At 40.3% G+C, this 18,982-nt stretch overlaps 1 protein-coding gene across 6 annotated transcripts in view; it reads left to right on the top strand.

The window, feature by feature from the left end:
• The window catches only part of dgkh (diacylglycerol kinase, eta), a 522,439-nt gene that overhangs the window by 36,182 nt on the left and 467,275 nt on the right, over nt 1-18,982 (top strand). For 4 of the 6 annotated variants that reach the window (XM_073046012.1, XM_073046011.1, XM_073046013.1 and 1 more), the window contains exon 2: nt 7,050-7,235. In XM_073046012.1, the coding sequence (XP_072902113.1) occupies nt 7,077-7,235 (159 nt within the window). In that variant the 5' untranslated portion in view covers nt 7,050-7,076. Of the gene's footprint in view, nt 1-6,744; nt 7,236-18,982 lie in introns of those variants that run through there. The other 2 variants (XM_073046015.1, XM_073046010.1) reach the window with 1 other exon arrangement.

The raw sequence follows: 18,982 nt of genomic DNA, 5'->3' as shown, positions 1-18,982 counted from the left end.
GCCATGTTCTAGTCACAGCCATTGCTTTTCTTTACCAGTTTCAGTAAGCATTTGATTGTGTTACTTTAGAAGGCCATGCATACTTATCCAGGAATAGATGAAGATTTTTTTTACTATCTTTGAGTTTCTTTGTGATTACAATGCTACCAGCATTGAAACAGTGAATTCATCAATGATGTGGAGATACCACTCCGTGCTCAAGTTCATGTAGGTCTACAGCTACTGTACCATTGTATTCAGATACAAGCAGCAAACCACAGGCTTAAGTTTGGGATTTCCAAACTTTTGGCATGTCTTACAGCTCTCAACTATCTGCTTTAGAATGGAAAAATAGTCTACATCTTTGTTTCCTGAACAGTTTCTGAAGACTATCTGTTGAAGTATGTCCAAACTGCTTGTTAAGCTTGAGCAACACTTTGTGCTGGGGTCATGTTCTCTGAGACAGTTAAAACTTCATTCTCAGTAATGTCCAGAGCTGTTGAGCTCAAGAGACATGTTGAAACATCGTTGCTTGGTTATTCTCTGTATCTAGTATTGCCGCTGCTTCCTTAAGCGATATTTTAGAAAAGAATAATGGACTGTTCATTGGTACCATTTCTGTTTCGATGTAACATTTTGTCTGCCTTATTTCTGCAGGAATTTCTACTCTTTTGGTAGAATGTACAATCTTTCTATCTCAAAATTTGAATGCTTGGTAACTGGGTCCATCTGTGTTCACCAGTTTATGCATTTCATTCTGGTTTAGTTCACTTAAATTACTATCAAGCCATTTTCCCCACATTGTGCATATGCATGCTGTTATCACAAACAGCAGATCCTAGTGATTCTATCATCAAAATGTCTGCATTAGTAAACGATTCCTTTGCAAACAATGTTATATGGCATCTTCTACATCTTAGGATTAGTTATCTTCTTCAGTCAGTTAACTTGTTCGGTTCTGCATGGATAGGTTTTTGCCCATTGATAAGTACTCTGACAAACCACATTTTGATTTCCTGCCGTACTTGTTTGGTGGATTTGTGCCACGTAATGATGCCTTCACCTGGTCGCTCTGGGAACTATGCTTGCTCTTCTCATTTCTGCTCAGTCAAATATACAATTTCATGACTTGAAAATTTTGACTGTTGTCTTGGTGGCCTTTTCACCAAAAAATTCACTTCGGTGCTGATTTCATAGATGCAAATATAAGTTCTGTGCATGTAGTTAACACTAGCTGTCTGTCCCTTATGTCTAGACACACAGTATCCAACATTTTGAAAGCTAATACTGCATCAGGAAGTTCCATTTTGTATTTATGCATGCAACTGTACCTTTGTTCAAAACCAGTTATATAATCAGCCATATTTGTAGAACAGTCTCTGGAAATGTTGTTAAAGTCTGAATATGCCTCATCAATCCGATTCTTTTCCTCCAGAAAAATTGAGTCCAATGTATCTATTAGCATAGTTATATCACCTTTCTTTGAGTCTTCCACCAAAGTCCAATCCTTTTCACCCTTCAGAAAAACCGAGTCAAATGCATTTATTAGCGCAGTCACATGGTCATCATTGTTCAATTCTTCCACCAAAATCCTAATGTGGTCTCCCTCACTTTTCCTGAAAGCGACAGTACAAGGGCTTGCTTCTTCTTCTTGAGCTCAGTAACACAAGTCCATATTCCAACCTCTTTCTTCCAGCGTTCATGTTTGCTCCTGTTGAATGACAGCAGGATTCTATAGTTGGTAACCAATGTTAACGTTCAAACAACAAAGACAAGATTTTACAGAGCAAACATGAGGAAATCTGCAGATGCTGGAAATTGAAGCAACCCACACAAAGTGCTGGTGGAACGCAGCAGACAGGCAGCATCTATAGGAAGAAGCACTGTCGACGTTTCGGGCCGAGACCCTTCATCAGGACTGACTGAAAAGAAAGATATTAACAGATCTGAAAATTTCAAATCTCTTACTATCTTTCTTTTCAGTTAGTCCTGACGAAGCATCTCGGCCCGAAACGTCGACAGTGCTTCTTCCTATAGATGCTGCCTGGCTGCTGTGTTCCACCAGCATTTTGTGCGTGTGTTAAGACAAGATTTTATATTGTTTTTAAAAATTTTACATTCCCCACACACCAGACTGCCATTTTCTAACTCAACACCTTCGTACACATGCCCAAAATAGGGAAAGTGAACATCCCAACTAAATGCCTACATAGCCCAAATGCATAGAACTCAACAGCCTGCCTATCTCTCTCCCTGTCGATCCCATTTCCTGCCTGTCCCTTGTGCTGTGTCCATCTCTTTTCCTACCTCTCTGTCCACCTCTTCCCCTGCCTGCCCCATTCCCTTTCTGTCACACTCTCTGTCCATCTCTTTGTCTGCCCATCTCTCTGTTCTTCTATTTCCCTGTCTGTCCATCTCTTTCTCTGCCTGCCACTCTGTCTGTTCATATCTTTCCCTCTCTGTCTCTAACATTCCCTGCCGCTCTGTCCACCTTTCTCCGTCTTCTGTATCTCCCTCTGTCCATCTCTTTCCCCGTCTCTCTCTCTCTCTCCCTCTCTGTGTACATCATAAGAATGTAAGAAATAAGAGCAGGAGTAGGGCAACTGGCTCGTCAAACCTGCTCTGCAATTCAATAAAATCATGGCTGATCTGGCCATGGACTCATCTCCACCTACCTGCCTTTTCCCCATAACCCTTAATTCCCCTTCTATGCAAAAATCTATCCAACCTTGTCTTAAATATATTTACTGAGGTAGCCTCCACTGCTTCATTGGGCAGAGAATTCCACAAATACACCACTGCCTGGGAAAAGCAGTTCCTCCTCATCTCCATCCTAAATCTACTCCCCCGAATCTTGAGGCAATGTCCCTGAGTTCTAGTCTCACCTACCCATGGAAACAACTTTCCTGCCTCTATCTTATTTATCCCTTTCATAATTTTATGTTTCTATAAGATCTCCTCTCATTCTTCTGAATTCCAGCGAGTAGTCCCATGCGACGCAATCTCTTCTCAAAGTCTAAACCCCTCATCTCTGGAATTAACCTGGTGAACCTCCTCTGCACCACCTCCAAAGCCAGTATATCCTTCTTCAAGTAAGGAGACCAGAACTGCATGCAGTACTCCAGGTGCGGTACAGCTGCAGCATAACCTCCCTGCTCTTAAATTCAATCCCTCTAGCAATGAATGTCAACATTCCATTTGCATTCTTGATAGCCTTCTACACCTGCAAACCAACCTTTTGTGGTTCATGCACAAGCACTCCCAAGTCCCTCTGCACAGCAGCATGCTGCAATTTTTTTTACCATTTAATTATGTTTCCTTCTAAAGTGGACGACCTCACATTTTCCAACATTGCCCTTCATCTGCCAGACTCTTGCCCAATCACTTAACCTATCTATATCTCTCTGCAGACTCTGTATCTTCTGCGCAATTTGCTTTTCCACTCAATTTAGTATAATCAGCAAACTTAGATACACTATATGCGGTTCCCTCTTCCAGATCGTTAATGTATATCATGAACAGCTGCGGGCCCAGCACTGAGTCCTATGGCACTCCGCTCACCACTGATTACCAACCAGAGTAACACCCATGTATCCCAACTCTGCTTTCTATTAGTTAACCAAACCTTTATGCATGCTAATATATCACCCCCAACTCTATGAATCCTTATCTAATGGATCAGTCTTTTATGTGGAACCTTATTGAACACCTTCTGGAAATCCGAGTAAATAATGTTCATTTGTTTCCCTCTATCCACTGCGCTCATTATATCCTCAAAGTACTCCAGTAAGTTTGTCAAACAGGGCCTGCCGTTGCTGAATCCATGCTCTGTCTGCCTGTTGGATCCATTTCTTTCCAGATGCCTCGCTATTTCCTCTTTAATGATAGCTTCATGCATTTTCCCAACTACAGATGTTAAACTAACTGGCCTATTGTTACCTTCCTTTCGCCTACATCCTTTTTTGAACACTGACGTGACACTCACCATCTTCCAATCTGCTGGGACCTGCCCAGAGTCCAGAGAGTTTTGGTAAATCATTACCAAAGCCTGTACTATAACTTCTGCCATTTCTTTCAGTACCCTGGGATGCATTCCAGCAGGATGAGGGGACTTAACCCACAAGTTTGCTTAAAATTACCTCTTTAGTGATAGCTGTTGTATCGAGGTCCTCACCTCCCATCGCATCCATAACATCTCTGTTAGATTATGTCCTCCACCATGAAGACCGACAGAACATAGTCATTAAAAGTCTCGGCCATTTCCTCATTATATCCAATATCAATCCCCCATCTCGACCTCCAGGGACTTGCATTCACTTTAGCCACCCTTTACTGCTTTATATAATTATAAAAATGGCTATTAAAAGTTTTTATATTTTGTGCTAGTTTGTATTCATAATCTAACTTCTCTTTCTTTATTGCTCGCTTAATGGTACTTAGTTGCTTTTAAAAGATTTCCCAGCTTCCAGTTTCCCACTACTCTTGGTGACTTTGTATGCACAAGCTTTTGGTTTGATGCCTTCTTTTACAAACCCCATTTCCAGAAAAGTTGGGATATTTTCCAAAATGCAATAAAAACAAAAATCTGTGATATGTTAATTCACGTGAACCTTTATTTAACTGACAAAAGTACAAAGAAAAGATTTTCAATAGTTTTACTGACCAACTTAATTGTATTTTGTAAATATACACAAATATAGAATTTGATGGCTGCAACACACTCAACAAAAGTTGGGACAGAGCCATGTTTACCATTGTGTTACATCATCTTTCCTTTTAATAACACTTTTTAATCATTTTGGAACTGAGGATACTAATTGTAGTAGATTTGCAATTGGAAATTTTGTCCATTCTTGCTTGATATAAGACTTCAGCTGCTCAACAGTCCGTGGTCTCCGTTGTCTGATTCTCCTCTTCATGATGCACCATACATTTTCAATAGGAGATAGATCTGAACTGGCAGCAGGCCAGTCAAGCACACGCACTGTGTCTACAAAGCCACGCCGTTGTAGCCCGTGCAGAATGTGGTCTGGTGTTGTCCTGCTGAAATAAGCACGGACGTCCCGGGAAGAAATGGCAACATATGTCTCTCTAAAATCCTAATATACGCCTCAGAGTCAATGGTACCTTCACATACGTACAATTCACGCATGCTGTGGGCACGGATGCACCCCCACACCATCACAGATGCTGGCTTTTGCACCTTTCGCTGATAACAATCAGGATGGTCACTTTCATCTTTGGCACGGAGAACTCGACGCCCGTTTTTTCCGAAAGCTAGCTGAAATGTGGACTCATCTGACCACAGCACACGGTTCTACAGTCTTTCGGTCCATCTGAGATGAGCTCAGACCCAGAGAACTCGCCGGCGTTTCTGCATAGAGTTGATGTATGGCTTCCTCCTTGCTTAATACAGTTTCAAGTTGCATTTCTGGATGCAGCGACGGACTGTGTTAAGTGACAATGGTTTTCCAAAATACTCCCGAGCCCAGGTGGCTATAATTGTCACAGTAGCATGACGGTTTCTTAGGCAGTGCCGCCTGAGGGCTCAAAGATCACGTGCATTCAACCGTGGTTTCCGACCTTGCCCTTTACGCACTGAGATGTCTCTGAATTCTCTGAATCTTTTCACAATATTATGTACTGTAGATGTTGAAAGACCTAAATTCTCTGCAATTTTGCGTTGAGAAATGTTCCTTTTGAACTAACAATTCTCTCACGAATTTTAGCACAAAGGGATGAGCCACAACCCATCCTTGCTTGCAAAGACTGAGCCTTTGATGGACGCTACTTTTATACCCAGTCATGATACCTCACCTGCTACCAATTAGCCTGCTTAATGTGGAGTCTTCCAAACCGGTGTTACATGAATATTCTGTGCACTTTTCAATCTTATTTTAACTCTGTCCCAACTTTTGTTGAGTGTGTTGCAGCCATCAAATTCTAAATTTGTGTATATTTACAAAATACAATTAAGTTGGTCAGTAAAACTATTGAAAATCTTTTCTTTGTACTTTTGTCAGTTAATAAAGGTTCACGTGAATTAACATATCACAGATTTTTGTTTTTATTGCATTTTGGAAAATATCCCAACTTTTCTGGAAATGGGGTTTGTATTTCCTTAGTTATCCAAGGCTGGCTCTCCCCATCCTTGCAGTCCTTGCTTTTAACTGGAATATATTTTGTTGAGAAACATGAAAAATCTCTATGAAAGTCTTCCACTGTTCCTCAACCATCCCACCATATAGCCTGGGTTCCCAGTCTACATTAGCCAAATCCTCCCTCATCCCATTGTAGTCTCCATTGTTTAGGCATAATACACTGGTTTTAGATCAGACTATTGCACACTGCATTTGTATGAGAAATTCAATCATACTGTGATCACTCTTTCCAAGAGGATCCCTAACTACAAGATCATTAATTTTATCTGTCTCATTGCACAGGACAAGATCTGAGATAGAACATTCCCTTGTAGATACTTAAATATGCTGTTCATGATCTCTTTCTCTGCCTCTCTCTGTCCATCTTTTCCCTGCCTCGTGCCCTCTCTGACCATCCCTTTCCCTCTCTCTCCACCTCTACCCATTTCCCTACACGTCTCTCTCTACCTGTCTCTCTGACCATCTCTCCCGCTCTCCCCCTTTCGCACTCTCTGCCCATCCCACACTCTCCCTTCTCCGTCTCGCCCCATCTCCCTCACTCTCTCCCCCATCCATATATATCTCCGTCTCTCATCATATATATATATATACATATCGCCCTGCCTGTCTCTCTCTGCCAATTTCTTTCCCTCTGTCCAGTTTCCCCGTCTCCCTCTCTGTCTTCCCCCTCCCAGTCCATCTCCTGTCCTGTCTGTTTATGTCTGTGTGTGTCCATCTCTCGCTCCCTGTCCGCGTCTGTGTGTCTCTCTCTGCTTGTTCCAGTCTGTCCGCCTCCCTTCTCCCTGAACTTTCTCCCTTACCCATTCCGACGGGAACATGGCGGCGAAGCCCGGAGGCGCCTCTCCACGCTGGGCTGGCGCCGACAGGAAAACAGCTCAACCTCACGCCAACTCTTTCGTCTGCCTGCAGGAATCGGAAAAGGCGGCGGCGGGGGCAATGGCGGGCCTAGCGCCGGGGGTCCAGCACCAGGCGCACGGAGCCGGTCCGGGAGCGGCGGCGGCCGCCGGAGATGAGTCGTCCGACAGCGATGGAGAGCACGAGGGGCCGCAGAAACTCATCCGCAAAGTGTCCACCTCCGGGCAGATCAGGAGCAAGGTAAGACTCGGGGAACGGGGAGAAAGGTTGACGGGCCTCAGCGCAGCCACTCGTTGCTAGGCAAGGTTGCTCGTGGAGCAGCCCCTTTAGCACCTCCGCGGTCCCCATGGCAGCGGGAGTACCACGCTTCTCTCTACAGGCCCGGTCGGGTCGGGTCGGGCCGGGCGGCTCAGCGGAAGGTTGGGCCACTGCCACTCAAGACAGCTTGCAGGTAAACCGACAGCCCACAAAATGGGAGGTTCCACCTCTGTACACAGCCTCTTCCAATCTTAACTTCAGGGCAAGACGTGATTAATGGTGGGCACACTGCTTGTATAAATAGTAGACGCAGAGACGGTAGCACTTGAGTGAAGCTGGTTGGCTGTAATTGTCCAGGCTGCAAGTTTGCTGCTCTCGAAAATTTTCAAACTAAGTTATGAAATTGTTGCTGACACGTGATGCATGCTTTGGGATCGAATATTGTGGTGCAAATAATGCATTTATATAGAATTATTTAGATGTAATTTGATGTGAATGCCAAATAACTTTTGCATTGCACAATGACTGCACATTTTTGTGACCTATTCCTGTTTTAGTGTGACTTTCAGTTAAACAACGTTATGATATAAATTGACCCCAAATTCAAATGTAATTCAGTTTACTTTTTTTTACCCCAAATGAATGCCATTGTACATTGCTCTGTGAATACTTAAAACAAAGGTAACTTGTTAAAAGTTGTCTCAATGTCTTAACACACTCTAAACATTGCTTATGGAATTCCCATCAAAATATCAGGATTTTAAAAAATGATGGATTGTGTGTATATCCAAATTGATGTGATTAATGTGATTTCAAGTCACATTTGGTTAATTTTTGTAATTTTAAAGATACTATCTTGGCATAGCAATTTAATTTGTTTATACACAATGAGAAATCCCTTCACTACATTACTTCATAGCTTAGATGTAGCTTTTAGAATACAATGGTCTGTTCCTTCACAGATAACACCATATATTGCCATTTTTGAAAAGTAATGTAATGCTCTATTGAATATGACACACATTTCAATGAATATAATGTACCATGTAACAAGCTGCTGATTTTTTTCTCTTGTGTGGAGCTTTCATTTATCTCTGGGATTGGGCAACTAAACTGATATGAAAAGCTTTGAAACAGTAATTTGTACTTAATATAGGCTTTCTGCTTTGTGTGTGGGACAGATGCATAGCTGGCTGAGCTACTGCCTCACAAAATGTGGGAGGAAACTATAGAGTACTTCCTAATGCTGCTTCCTAATGTGGGAGGAAACTATAGAGTACTCGCAGTCATTAGGAGACTCTGTAGCTTCCTTGCAGGTGATAACCAGACTGGATCCTGATCTTAATTGTTGTTTGTGTACAGAGTTTGCACGTTGCCCATGTGACCATTTTTTGTTTGGGGGGGGGGTGCTACGGTATTCAAAGTCATGTGGATTGTTTGCTGTTAGTTGTCCTCGGTGTACAGGTGAGGGCTAGAATCTGGGAGTTGATGGGATTGTGGAATGAGTATGTTGTGAGAGTGGGGAGGGGGTGGGACAAAAAGTTTGCTTCTGTCTTATGGGGAAGTATAGAAACCCCTTCAAGTTATTGAATGAATTCAGACCTATCCAAGACAAAGCAGCTAACTTGGATGGCACCCTACCTGTCATCCTGAACATTCAGTCCCTCTATCATTGGTGTACAGTGATCTTCTCTGGATACCAGTTTCAAATTACTTGTCCAGGCTACTCCTGAACGCACAACTTCTACTAATTAGGGCAAGGGCACAGGGACTAAACCACCTTCAGGAATCCCACCAAGTTGTACATCATTCTTATTTGGAAATAAAATATATGGTTCGTTTTTTGCCACTGGATCTAAATCTTGGACTTCCTTATGCATCTCACCTTCCACAGAAGGACTGCAGCAGTTGATTAAGATGGCTTACCACAACCTTCTCAAGGGCAGCTGGGTAATAAGTACTGGCCATGAAGTGTGAATAAATTATGCAAAACAATTCTTGTAGGAAACAACAATATTTTATCTTTATTAATAGAATTATTTTGTATTGGTCTTAGTGATTACAGGCAAAGGCTGAGGAAGGGAATTGAATCAATGGAATTGAATGATTGTTTAAACTTGTTTAAAGCTTGTTAAAGTAATGAGGGAGATCTGTATCCTGTTATCAGGGCAAATGCACCCTTTTGGATAAAGGCATGTGGCAGTTTTCTTAGAACAGGTTGTTTTCCTGGAACAAAAGCAACCTGGATTTTTGTTGTTCTTGTAACTTGGAAAACATACAGATTTCCAAGGCACTTCTGAAGTGTGCAAAGGGAATAGAAACTAATATATTAAGAGAATGTCTGATCAGAAACTTCATCAACAAGCAGATTGTAGAGTCACAAATTTTACCTCCCACATAACGTGGAAACATTTCCACAGCTATATTTTGTTTGTTCACTGTTAATCATTTTCCTTTGATGTAAGTATTGTTAAAGTTTCATTATTTAGGTAATTTGTTTGGGTTCAACCTCCGTCCTATATTTGAATATATAGCCTGAAATGCAGTAGAAAATTGTGAAAGGACCAATGAAGGTTGCTGATGGTCAAATGTATTGCTAAACTGGGCTTGTTCACACCTGAAAAGAACATGTCTTTAGTGGCATTCCAAAATTTGTAACCAGTAGAGTTTGCAGTAGCATAAAGCAGTGGTCCCCAACCACCGGGCCGCAAAGCATATGCTACTGGGCTGCGAGGAAACAATATGATTTGGCAGTATGAAACGATATAGATAGATAGATAGATACTTTATTCATCCCCATGGGGAAATTCAACTTTTTTCCAATGTCCCATACACTTGTTGTAGCAAAACTAATTACATACAATACTTAACTCAGTAAAAAATATGATATGCATCTAAATCACTATCTCAAAAAGCATTAATAATAGCTTTTAAAAAGTTCTTAAGTCCTGGCGGTAGAATCGTAAAGCCTAATGGCATTGGGGAGTATTGACCTCTTTATCCTGTCTGAGGAGCATTGCATCGATAGTAACCTGTTGCTGAAACTGCTTCTCTGTCTCTGGATGGTGTTATGTAGAGGATGTTCAGTGCAGCTGACTCATATCGTTTCATACCTCCAAATCATATAATTTCCTTGCTGCCTGGTAGCATATCCTTTGCGGCCCGGTACTGGTCCGCGGCCCGGTGATTGGGGACCACTGGCGTAAAGGAGTTTTTGAGGTATAGTTTATTATGGAGAACTGATAGTTGAATGAAAACTGAGAGGCAGGCTCCAAGAGGGAAATGTTATTGTAAAGATTCAGATAGAAAAATGACAACTCACCTAATCATAGAGAAGTATAGTCCGTGCTGAAACCATTTAAACTGCCTATTCCCATTGACCTGCACCGTGGTCAGAGGGCCCCATACCCTTACCATCCATGTACTTATCCAAACTTTGCTTCAACATCGAAATCAAGCTTTGCGTGCACCACTTGTACTGGCAGCTCATTCCACACTTTTGTGACCCTCTGAGTGAAGAAGTTTCCCCTCATGTTCCTTTCACCTTTCAGCCTTAACCCTTGACCTCTGACTGTAGTCTTTTTCTGTGGAAAAAGCTTGCTTGCATTTACCCTATATATACCCTCATAATTTTGTATACCTCTATCAAATCTCCTCTCAGTCTTCTATGTTCTAAGGAATACAGTCCTAACCTATTCAATCTTTCATTATAATTCAGGTCCTCTAGACTCAGCAACACCCTTGGTCCCCTACACATGTTATCTTTACCTTTTATTCTGACAGGCACATACAAGCTTTGTACTCTCAAAATTTCACCTTTGAAGGCCTCCCATTTACCAAATACACCTTTACCAGATAATGGCCTGTCCCAATTCACCCCTGCAACCTGGTTTACATCTTTCCTGTAGGTAGGTGATCAAAGCTGCATATATCACTCCAAATTATGCCTCACCAATATCTTGTACAACTTCAACCTAACATCCCATTTCCTGTACTCAGTACTTTGATTTATGAAGGCCAGTGTGCCAATAGCTTTCTTTATGACCCTATATCACTTTCAACAAATTATGGACCTGTAACCCCGATTCCTTTGTTCTACCACACTCCTTAGTGCTCTACCGTTTATTGTGCAAGGTCTACACTGATTGGTCCTATCAAACGGCAACATCTCGCACTTGTCTGCATTAAATTCTGTCTTCCATTTTTTTTTTTTAGCCCATTTTTCCAGCTGGTCCAGATCCAGTTGCAAGCCACAATAGCCTTCCTCACTGTTCGCTGTAACCCAACCTTCTTGACCAGCCTCCCATGTAGGAGGCTGCCTTGCTAAAATCCATGTAGACAATGTCCTCTGCCTTGCCTTCATCCATTTTCCTGGTAACTTTCTTGAAAAACTCTATAAAATTGGTTAGGCGTGTCCTACCCCACCCACAAAGCCATGCTGACTATCCTTAATCAGTCCATGTCTATCCAAATACTTATATATCCGGTCCCTTAGAATACCTTCCAATAAATTTCCTACTTCTGATGTCAAGCTCACCAGCCTATAATATACTGGTTTATGTTTAGAGCCTTTCTTAAATGGCGGAACAACGTTAGCTATCCTCCAATCCTCTGGTACCTCCCTTTTACTAAGGATGATTTAAATAACTCTGCTGGTGCCCCGCCAATTTCTGCATCTGCCTCCTGTAGGGTCTGAGGGAACACCTTGTCAGGTCCTGGGGATTTATCCACCCTGATTTGCCTCAGGACGGCAAACACCTACTCCTCTATAATCTGTATAGTGTGCATGAGTTGATGCTGCATTGTCTCACTTTTGTAGACTCTGTGTCCATCTCCTGCATAAATATTGATGCAAAAAATTATTTAAAATCTCCCCATTTCTTTTAGCTCCATTCTTGGATTATTAATCTGATCTTCCAGAGGACCAATTTTGTCCCTTACAATCCTTTTGCTCTCAACATATCTGTAGAATCCCTTTGGATTCTCCTTCACCTTGTCTGCCAGGGCAACCTTTTGCCTCCGTTTAGTCCTTCTAATTTCTTCCTTCAGTGTTCTATTGCATTTCTTATACTCCATAAGCACGTCATTTGTTCCTACCTGTTTATACTGCTATGCACCAACTTTTTCTTCATCAGGATCTCAATATCTCTTGAAAACCAAGGTCCCCTACACATGTTATCTTTACCTTTTATTCTGACAGGCAATTACAAGCTTTGTACTCTCAAAATTTCACCTTTGAAGGCCTCCCATTTACCAAATACACCTTTACCAGATAATGGCCTGTCCCAATCCACACTTGCCAGACCCCTTCTGATAACATCAAAATTCAGAATTTCAACCCGCAGTCCAGTCAAATCTTTATGCATCACAATCAAATGCTGGAGGAACTATCATCTATGCAAAAAAGTCAATGTTTTGGCATGATTTTGGTTTATTTGGATTTCCAGCATCTGCGGGTTTGAAATCTTTATGCATATTTACTTTGAAATTAATGGCATTGCGATCACAAACTGCAAAGTGTTCCCTGCACAAACTTGTGTTACCAGCCCCTTTCATTCCCTAATAGCAGATCAAATTTCACACTCTCTCTTGTTGGGACTTCTATGCACTGATTAAGAAAGCACTCCTGAGCATATATGACAAACTCTATCCCATCTAGTCCTTTTATATTATGGGAGTCCCAGTCAATGTGTGGAAAGTTAAAATCGCCTACTATAACAGCCTTATGTTTCTTGCAGTAGTCTGCAATTTTTCTACCAATTTGTTCCTCTATTTCCAGTGGACTGTTCGGTGGCTTGTAATATAGCCCCATTAATGTGTTCATACCTTTTTTATTTCTCAGTTCCACCCATACCACCTCACTAGATGAGTTTTCCGGTCCGTCCTGACTAGTAACGCCAGCCCTTCTCCATTAATCCCTCCTGCTTTGTTGTGTCTAAAACAACGGAACTCTGGAATGGGCAGATGTCCTACCCTACCATTCTCCAATTACCTGCACTGTAGTGACCCCAAAAAGATGCATTATTGCCTCAGACATCACTGAGTATAGTAATCTGCTACTCCAGGAAGAAAGCTTTTTTGTTGGAGATTTCCCAATTTATGTACTTTTTTCTTCTTCAAAATACAATATGTATTTGAAAATAAAAGCACCATATGTACTCTTGCACACTGCAGTTATTTGGATTTGTGCTTGGCATTGTAATAACAGTGCAACCTCTGTGGAATTTAAGAGCTATGTTCTTTCTTTAAAAAAATTTCACTTTAAGTTGAACAATTAGCATGGTGATATTTTTCCACTTAACATCAATGCAAGGTCAGATATTTTAAGATTAGTACTGAATTAGTAGCATATCTTAATGTTGAAAGCACATAGTTGCCTCTTTATTTTAACTTATTCTGATACACCTCTTTATGCATGTAACTGTTCTATAAAGACTATAATTGCAGTGAACAATTGTCTTCACTTCTATCATTTTTGGCAACGTGTCCCAATTAAGTGGCTGCCCAAATTAGCTGAAGTTTCATGGAAATGGATAAAAAGGTATAAAAAGACCAACTAGCATTTAACTGTATAACAGTTATGTATTTAAATGAAATACTGAACAAATTAGAACACTACTAATACTACTACAGTACTATAAAACTGTATTAGTTCCTAATATTTATTGATGGAGCGATTCATATATTGTACCTGCTGTCTTCTTTTGATTAACTGTGAATAAAACCAACACAGGCACCTTGTGTAGATAACTGCATCCTCAAAATCTTCATTTTCAGTGTAACATTCAAGTTGATTGTTGATACCTTTAAATTCTTGCTAGTTCCTGACATGTTGAAGTAGTGAAATTCTTTCATTATCACTCCCTAGTTTCATGTAGGAATAGCTTTGGTACCAGTACTCAGCGTGATGGAGCTTGAGATATTGCTGCCAACTCAGACTGACTGGGCTCTTTCTGTTGAGAAGTCCAAGATCCAGTTACAGAGAGCGGTATTGAGTATCAACAAGGACAGTTTACAAACCAGCCTCTGAGGGATGATCATGTTAAATACTGAGCTGAAGTCGATGAACAATATCCTTGTGTGTATGAGGCATAGTTTTCTTGATGGGACAGGATGGAGTGGAGGGCTGAGGCTATGGCATTATTAGTGGACCGGTTTGAGCTGAATGTGAACTGGAAAGGATTCAATGTGGCTGGAAGGTGGAATTTTATATGAACCATTACCAGCCAACTCAAAGCACTTCATGATTGTCACAGCCAACATCACTGGGCAGTAATCATTTAGGTTAGTTTCCCTGCCACATGCACTGCATGTCCTTGGTGTCACAAAAGTGAGTCCTCTCATTCTGCCTTCCTGATGGCACAGGAGAGCATGTCTTTTGCTGACCTTAGAGTCATCTCTAAAACCTCTGAGCATCACAGCCTGGTGTGGAAAAACCAATAACCAGGAATGGAAAAGGCTAAAAAACGTGATGGATACAGTCCAGTCCATCACAGGCAAAGCCATATCCACCACTAATAAAATTTACGTGGAGCGCTACCCCAAGGAAGTAGCATCCTTCATCAAACTCCCCTCTCTCCTCCCACATCCAAGCCATGCTTTCTTCTCACTGTTACTATTGGACAGGAATTACAGAAGCCCGGGTCCCTAACTGTTCCCTGAAATTGGTGCTATTACCTTATAAGTATTGAGCTCCTCAACTGGCGTGGATAATTTCAATTACCGCAACTCTGGGCTGACTCTACGGTCCACAGACTCACTTTCATGTTCTCAGTATTAATTTTATTTGCATAGTTTGCCTTTTGCACATTGATTGTCAATCTTTGTTTACGTGTAATTTTTCATAAATTCTATTGTATTTCCTTTTTTCTTGAAAATGCCTGCTAGAAAATGAATCTGAAGGTACTATTATTTCAATATACATACTCTGATAATACATTTATTTTGAACTTCGATTTATAAATAAAGTGGAAGCGATAATTAGCACTAACCTAGTGTGAATGAAATTGTTCCCTGGTATGGAGATAATTATATATATCATGTTGGAGCATCATATATTCTGTAGCTTTGAAGTCATTCTCTTTTTTTTGCAGTGATAGAGTCCTTATAGTTAACTGTGTAAATTCATTGTGAAAAGCTTTTGTCTTATGTTGAAGTATTTTACAATGGATTTAATATTAATCTGAACCTAGAGTTATAGATTGACAACTTTTTTTTCATTCCAAACAGGGAATATATCTATGGAATAATGGAAAATTTGATATCTCTTGCTATTGGATGTATCAGGCCAACTTACAAAAAAGATAATTGCTTGCGTAAAAATAAAATCTACAGATGCTAAATATCTGCAATAAAAGGTGACTGCTGGAAATGCTGCAGATTTGGCAGTAGCTTTGGAGAGAAAGCAGAGTTAATGATTTAGATCAGTACTGAACTTTCTAATATTTTATTTTGCAATTTATGATTTCTTATGTTCAAACATATTTCTTATGTTGTTACCCTGTCCTGAAGCAAAAACAAATTATTTTATTGTTGATTTCATAACTTCCTATCTGCTTGGTGCTTATCTCAGTTTGTTGTGACCAGTTGCTGTTTTAAGGATGTAATATTTGACTTAGTTAAGGCTAAGTGTGAAGCAAGCTCTTGTATGAGGAAGTGAGGAAATGAGATCCTTTGAAGACTGATAGTTTTTTGCATAGTGGCAAGATCTCAGTTTAGATTCTTAAATTCTAATGGAATATTTAAAGAGCTTGATTCAAAAGCAATGAATGAGGATCGTTCTTATGTCTTGTGGTATTTACAATGTTGGTTCCCAACAGTATATTTGAATTAGCTTATTGTACCATATGAGAAAACCAGCAAAAAAATTGGTACAGTCTTGATGAAGTACATATAACTGATATTATTTCTGATGCATTAAGTATAGATTTATTTAAAAGATCCAGGTTAAAAATTATGTGGCTATTGTCCCGCAGCATAATTCTTTTGAAAGAGAAAGATTATTCTTCTAAAGGGAAAACAGGAAAATAGCTCTGTGTTCATATCAACCCTTCCCTTGATCTGATCAAAGCAGATACAAGAAAGGAATTGGGGAATTAAATATTTGTAATAAGTAGTCTGGTATATTGTTTAATTTGAAATGTCCACATTAAGTAAACTGCTTTACAAGGGGATACAATTAAATACAATTAATTTAGCAGCTTGTCACCCATTGTTACAATGCAATGGTTTTTATCCTGTTTGGAATTTATTGCAAGGTATCAAAGTTCTCAGTAGCTGCTCAAATATGTGGCATTCTTATCTTAACTATCTCTATTCATTGATTTCTAGATGAAAATCATAACAAATGTTGATATTCTATTCATCTCTTATTCATGAATGTTGCAAAAACAAAGGAGCTGGTTGTGGACTACAGGAAAAATGGAGACAGGCTAACCCCTATTGACATCAATGGATCTGGGGTTGAGAGGGTGAACAGCTTTAAGTTCCTTGGCATACACCTCACTGAGGATCTCGTGGTCTGTACATACCGGCTATGTGATGAAAAAGGCACAAAGCACCCCTTTCACCTCAGATAGTTGAAGAAGTTTGGTATGGCCCCCCAAATCCTAAGAACTTTTTACAGGGGCACAATTGAGAGCCCCTGGTACGGGAACTGTACTTCCCTCAGCCGCAGGACTCTGCAGAGTGTGGTGTGGACAGCCCTGCATATCTGTCGATGTGAACTTCCCATGATTCAGGACATTTACAAGGACAGGTGTGTAAAAAGGGCCCAAAGGATCATAGGGGACCTGAGTCCACTCCAATCACTAACTGTTCCAGCTGCTACCATCCAGGAAATGATATCGCATCATAAAAGCCAGGACCGACAGGCTCCGGCACACAATTGTACTTCTAGTTGTATTGACTGTTGTGTTGTACATAATATTTATTATAAATTATTATACATAGCACATTTAGATGGAGATGTAACATAAAGATTTTTACTCCTCATGTATGTGAAGAATGTAAGAAATAAAGTCAGTTCAATTCAATGTGTTTAATTATTCTTGTCAAGTTTCACATTTTCTCATATTCCATTTGATAGATATTAACCCAATCATTTAATATGTTTAGCAACACATACAAAATGTCGACTGTATTTTTTTCCATTTATGCTGCCTGGCCTGCTGAGTTCCTGCGGCATTTTGTGTGTGTTGCTTGGATTTCCAGCATCTGCAGATTTTCTCTTGTTTGTGATTTAATATGTTTACATTCTTTGTAGTTTCTGTATGTTCTCTTCAGAATTGGCCTTCCTATTTATCCCTGTGTGAACAGCAGCCATATCTTCAGAGCTTTCATTCAGGTCATTTGTATAAACCGCATAGTGTTGAGGATCCAGCACTGAATCTTGCAGCATATTCCTCATTTTATCTTGACAGCCAGGAAAATATCCATTATGCCTGGTCTCACTTTTCTGTTCGCCAGTCAGTCTTCTATACATCCAAATATATTACCTGCTATGTCATGAATTTTCAATTTCTGCAGTAATTTCTGATATAGCATCTTATCAAATGTCTTCTGGATTTCTAAGTATGGTACATCCATTCCTCCCACAAACTTACACCCAAAACATATGTTACTTCTTTTAATTTTTTTCAAACATTATTTTCCTTTCATAAGATCAAAGTTTAAAAAGTTAAATGTTCAAAATAAATTTATGATCAAAGTACATGTATGTCACTATATGTATTACCCTGAGGTTTGTTTTCTTGTTGGCATACTCATTAATCCAAGAAACCTATAGAATCAATGAATGACCCAACAAGATGAACAACCAAAGTGCAATAGACATGAAATTGTGCAAATACTAAAGAAAAATAAATAAATATTGTTATTGTTATATAAGCAATAAATAATACGAACATGCGACAAAGAGTCCTTAAAGTGAGTCCATAGCTTGTGTGAACAGTTCAGAGATGGAGTGAGTGAAGTTATCCCCACTGGTTAAAGGGCCTGATGGTTGAGGGGTAATAACTTCCTGAACCTGGTGGTGTGGGTCATGAGTTTCTGTACCTTCTTCCTGATGGCAGCAGCAAGAAGGGAACACCCTTCATAGAAGGGTGGTGGTCCTTGATAATGTATGCTGCTTTCCTGAAACAGCGCTCCATGTAGATGTGCTCAATGGTGGGGACATGGGGCTTTACTCATGATGGACTGGACCATATCACTACTTTTTGTAGGATTTTCTGTTCACGGACATTGGTGTTTCCATACCAGGCTGTGATACAACCAGTCTCTCCACCACACATCTATAGAAGTTTGTCAAAGTTTTAATGTCATGCTAAATCTTTGCAAACATCTAAGGAAGTAGAAGTGCTGCTGTACTTTCTTCATAATTAAACTCATGTTCTGGGCCCAGTATAGATCCTCTGAAATGATAACATTGAGGAATTTATAGTTGCTGACCCTCTCCATCTCTGATCTCCCAGTCAGGATTAGTTCATGGGCCTTCAGTTTCCTCCTCCTGAAGTCAATAATCAGCTTCTTGGTCTTGCTCACACTGACCTGTCACTCATGAAAATCATGTTAACTTTCCAAGAGTATCATGAATTTTCCTAAGTGCCTTGCTCAAATGCCTTTAGAAGAAGTCTGTAACATTTTTTCTGTGACAGATGTTAAGCCTGCTTTCATCTTTCAAGATGTTCCTGCTTTCTTTCTTCCTCCACTTTTGAGTCTGTTAGGTTTTG

Source organism: Hemitrygon akajei, chromosome 5 (assembly GCF_048418815.1).
Source record: "Hemitrygon akajei chromosome 5, sHemAka1.3, whole genome shotgun sequence".
Classification (NCBI taxonomy): Eukaryota; Metazoa; Chordata; class Chondrichthyes; order Myliobatiformes; family Dasyatidae; genus Hemitrygon; species Hemitrygon akajei.
Note: the sequence above shows the minus strand (reverse complement) of the source record. Positions and strands in the feature narration are given on the sequence as shown.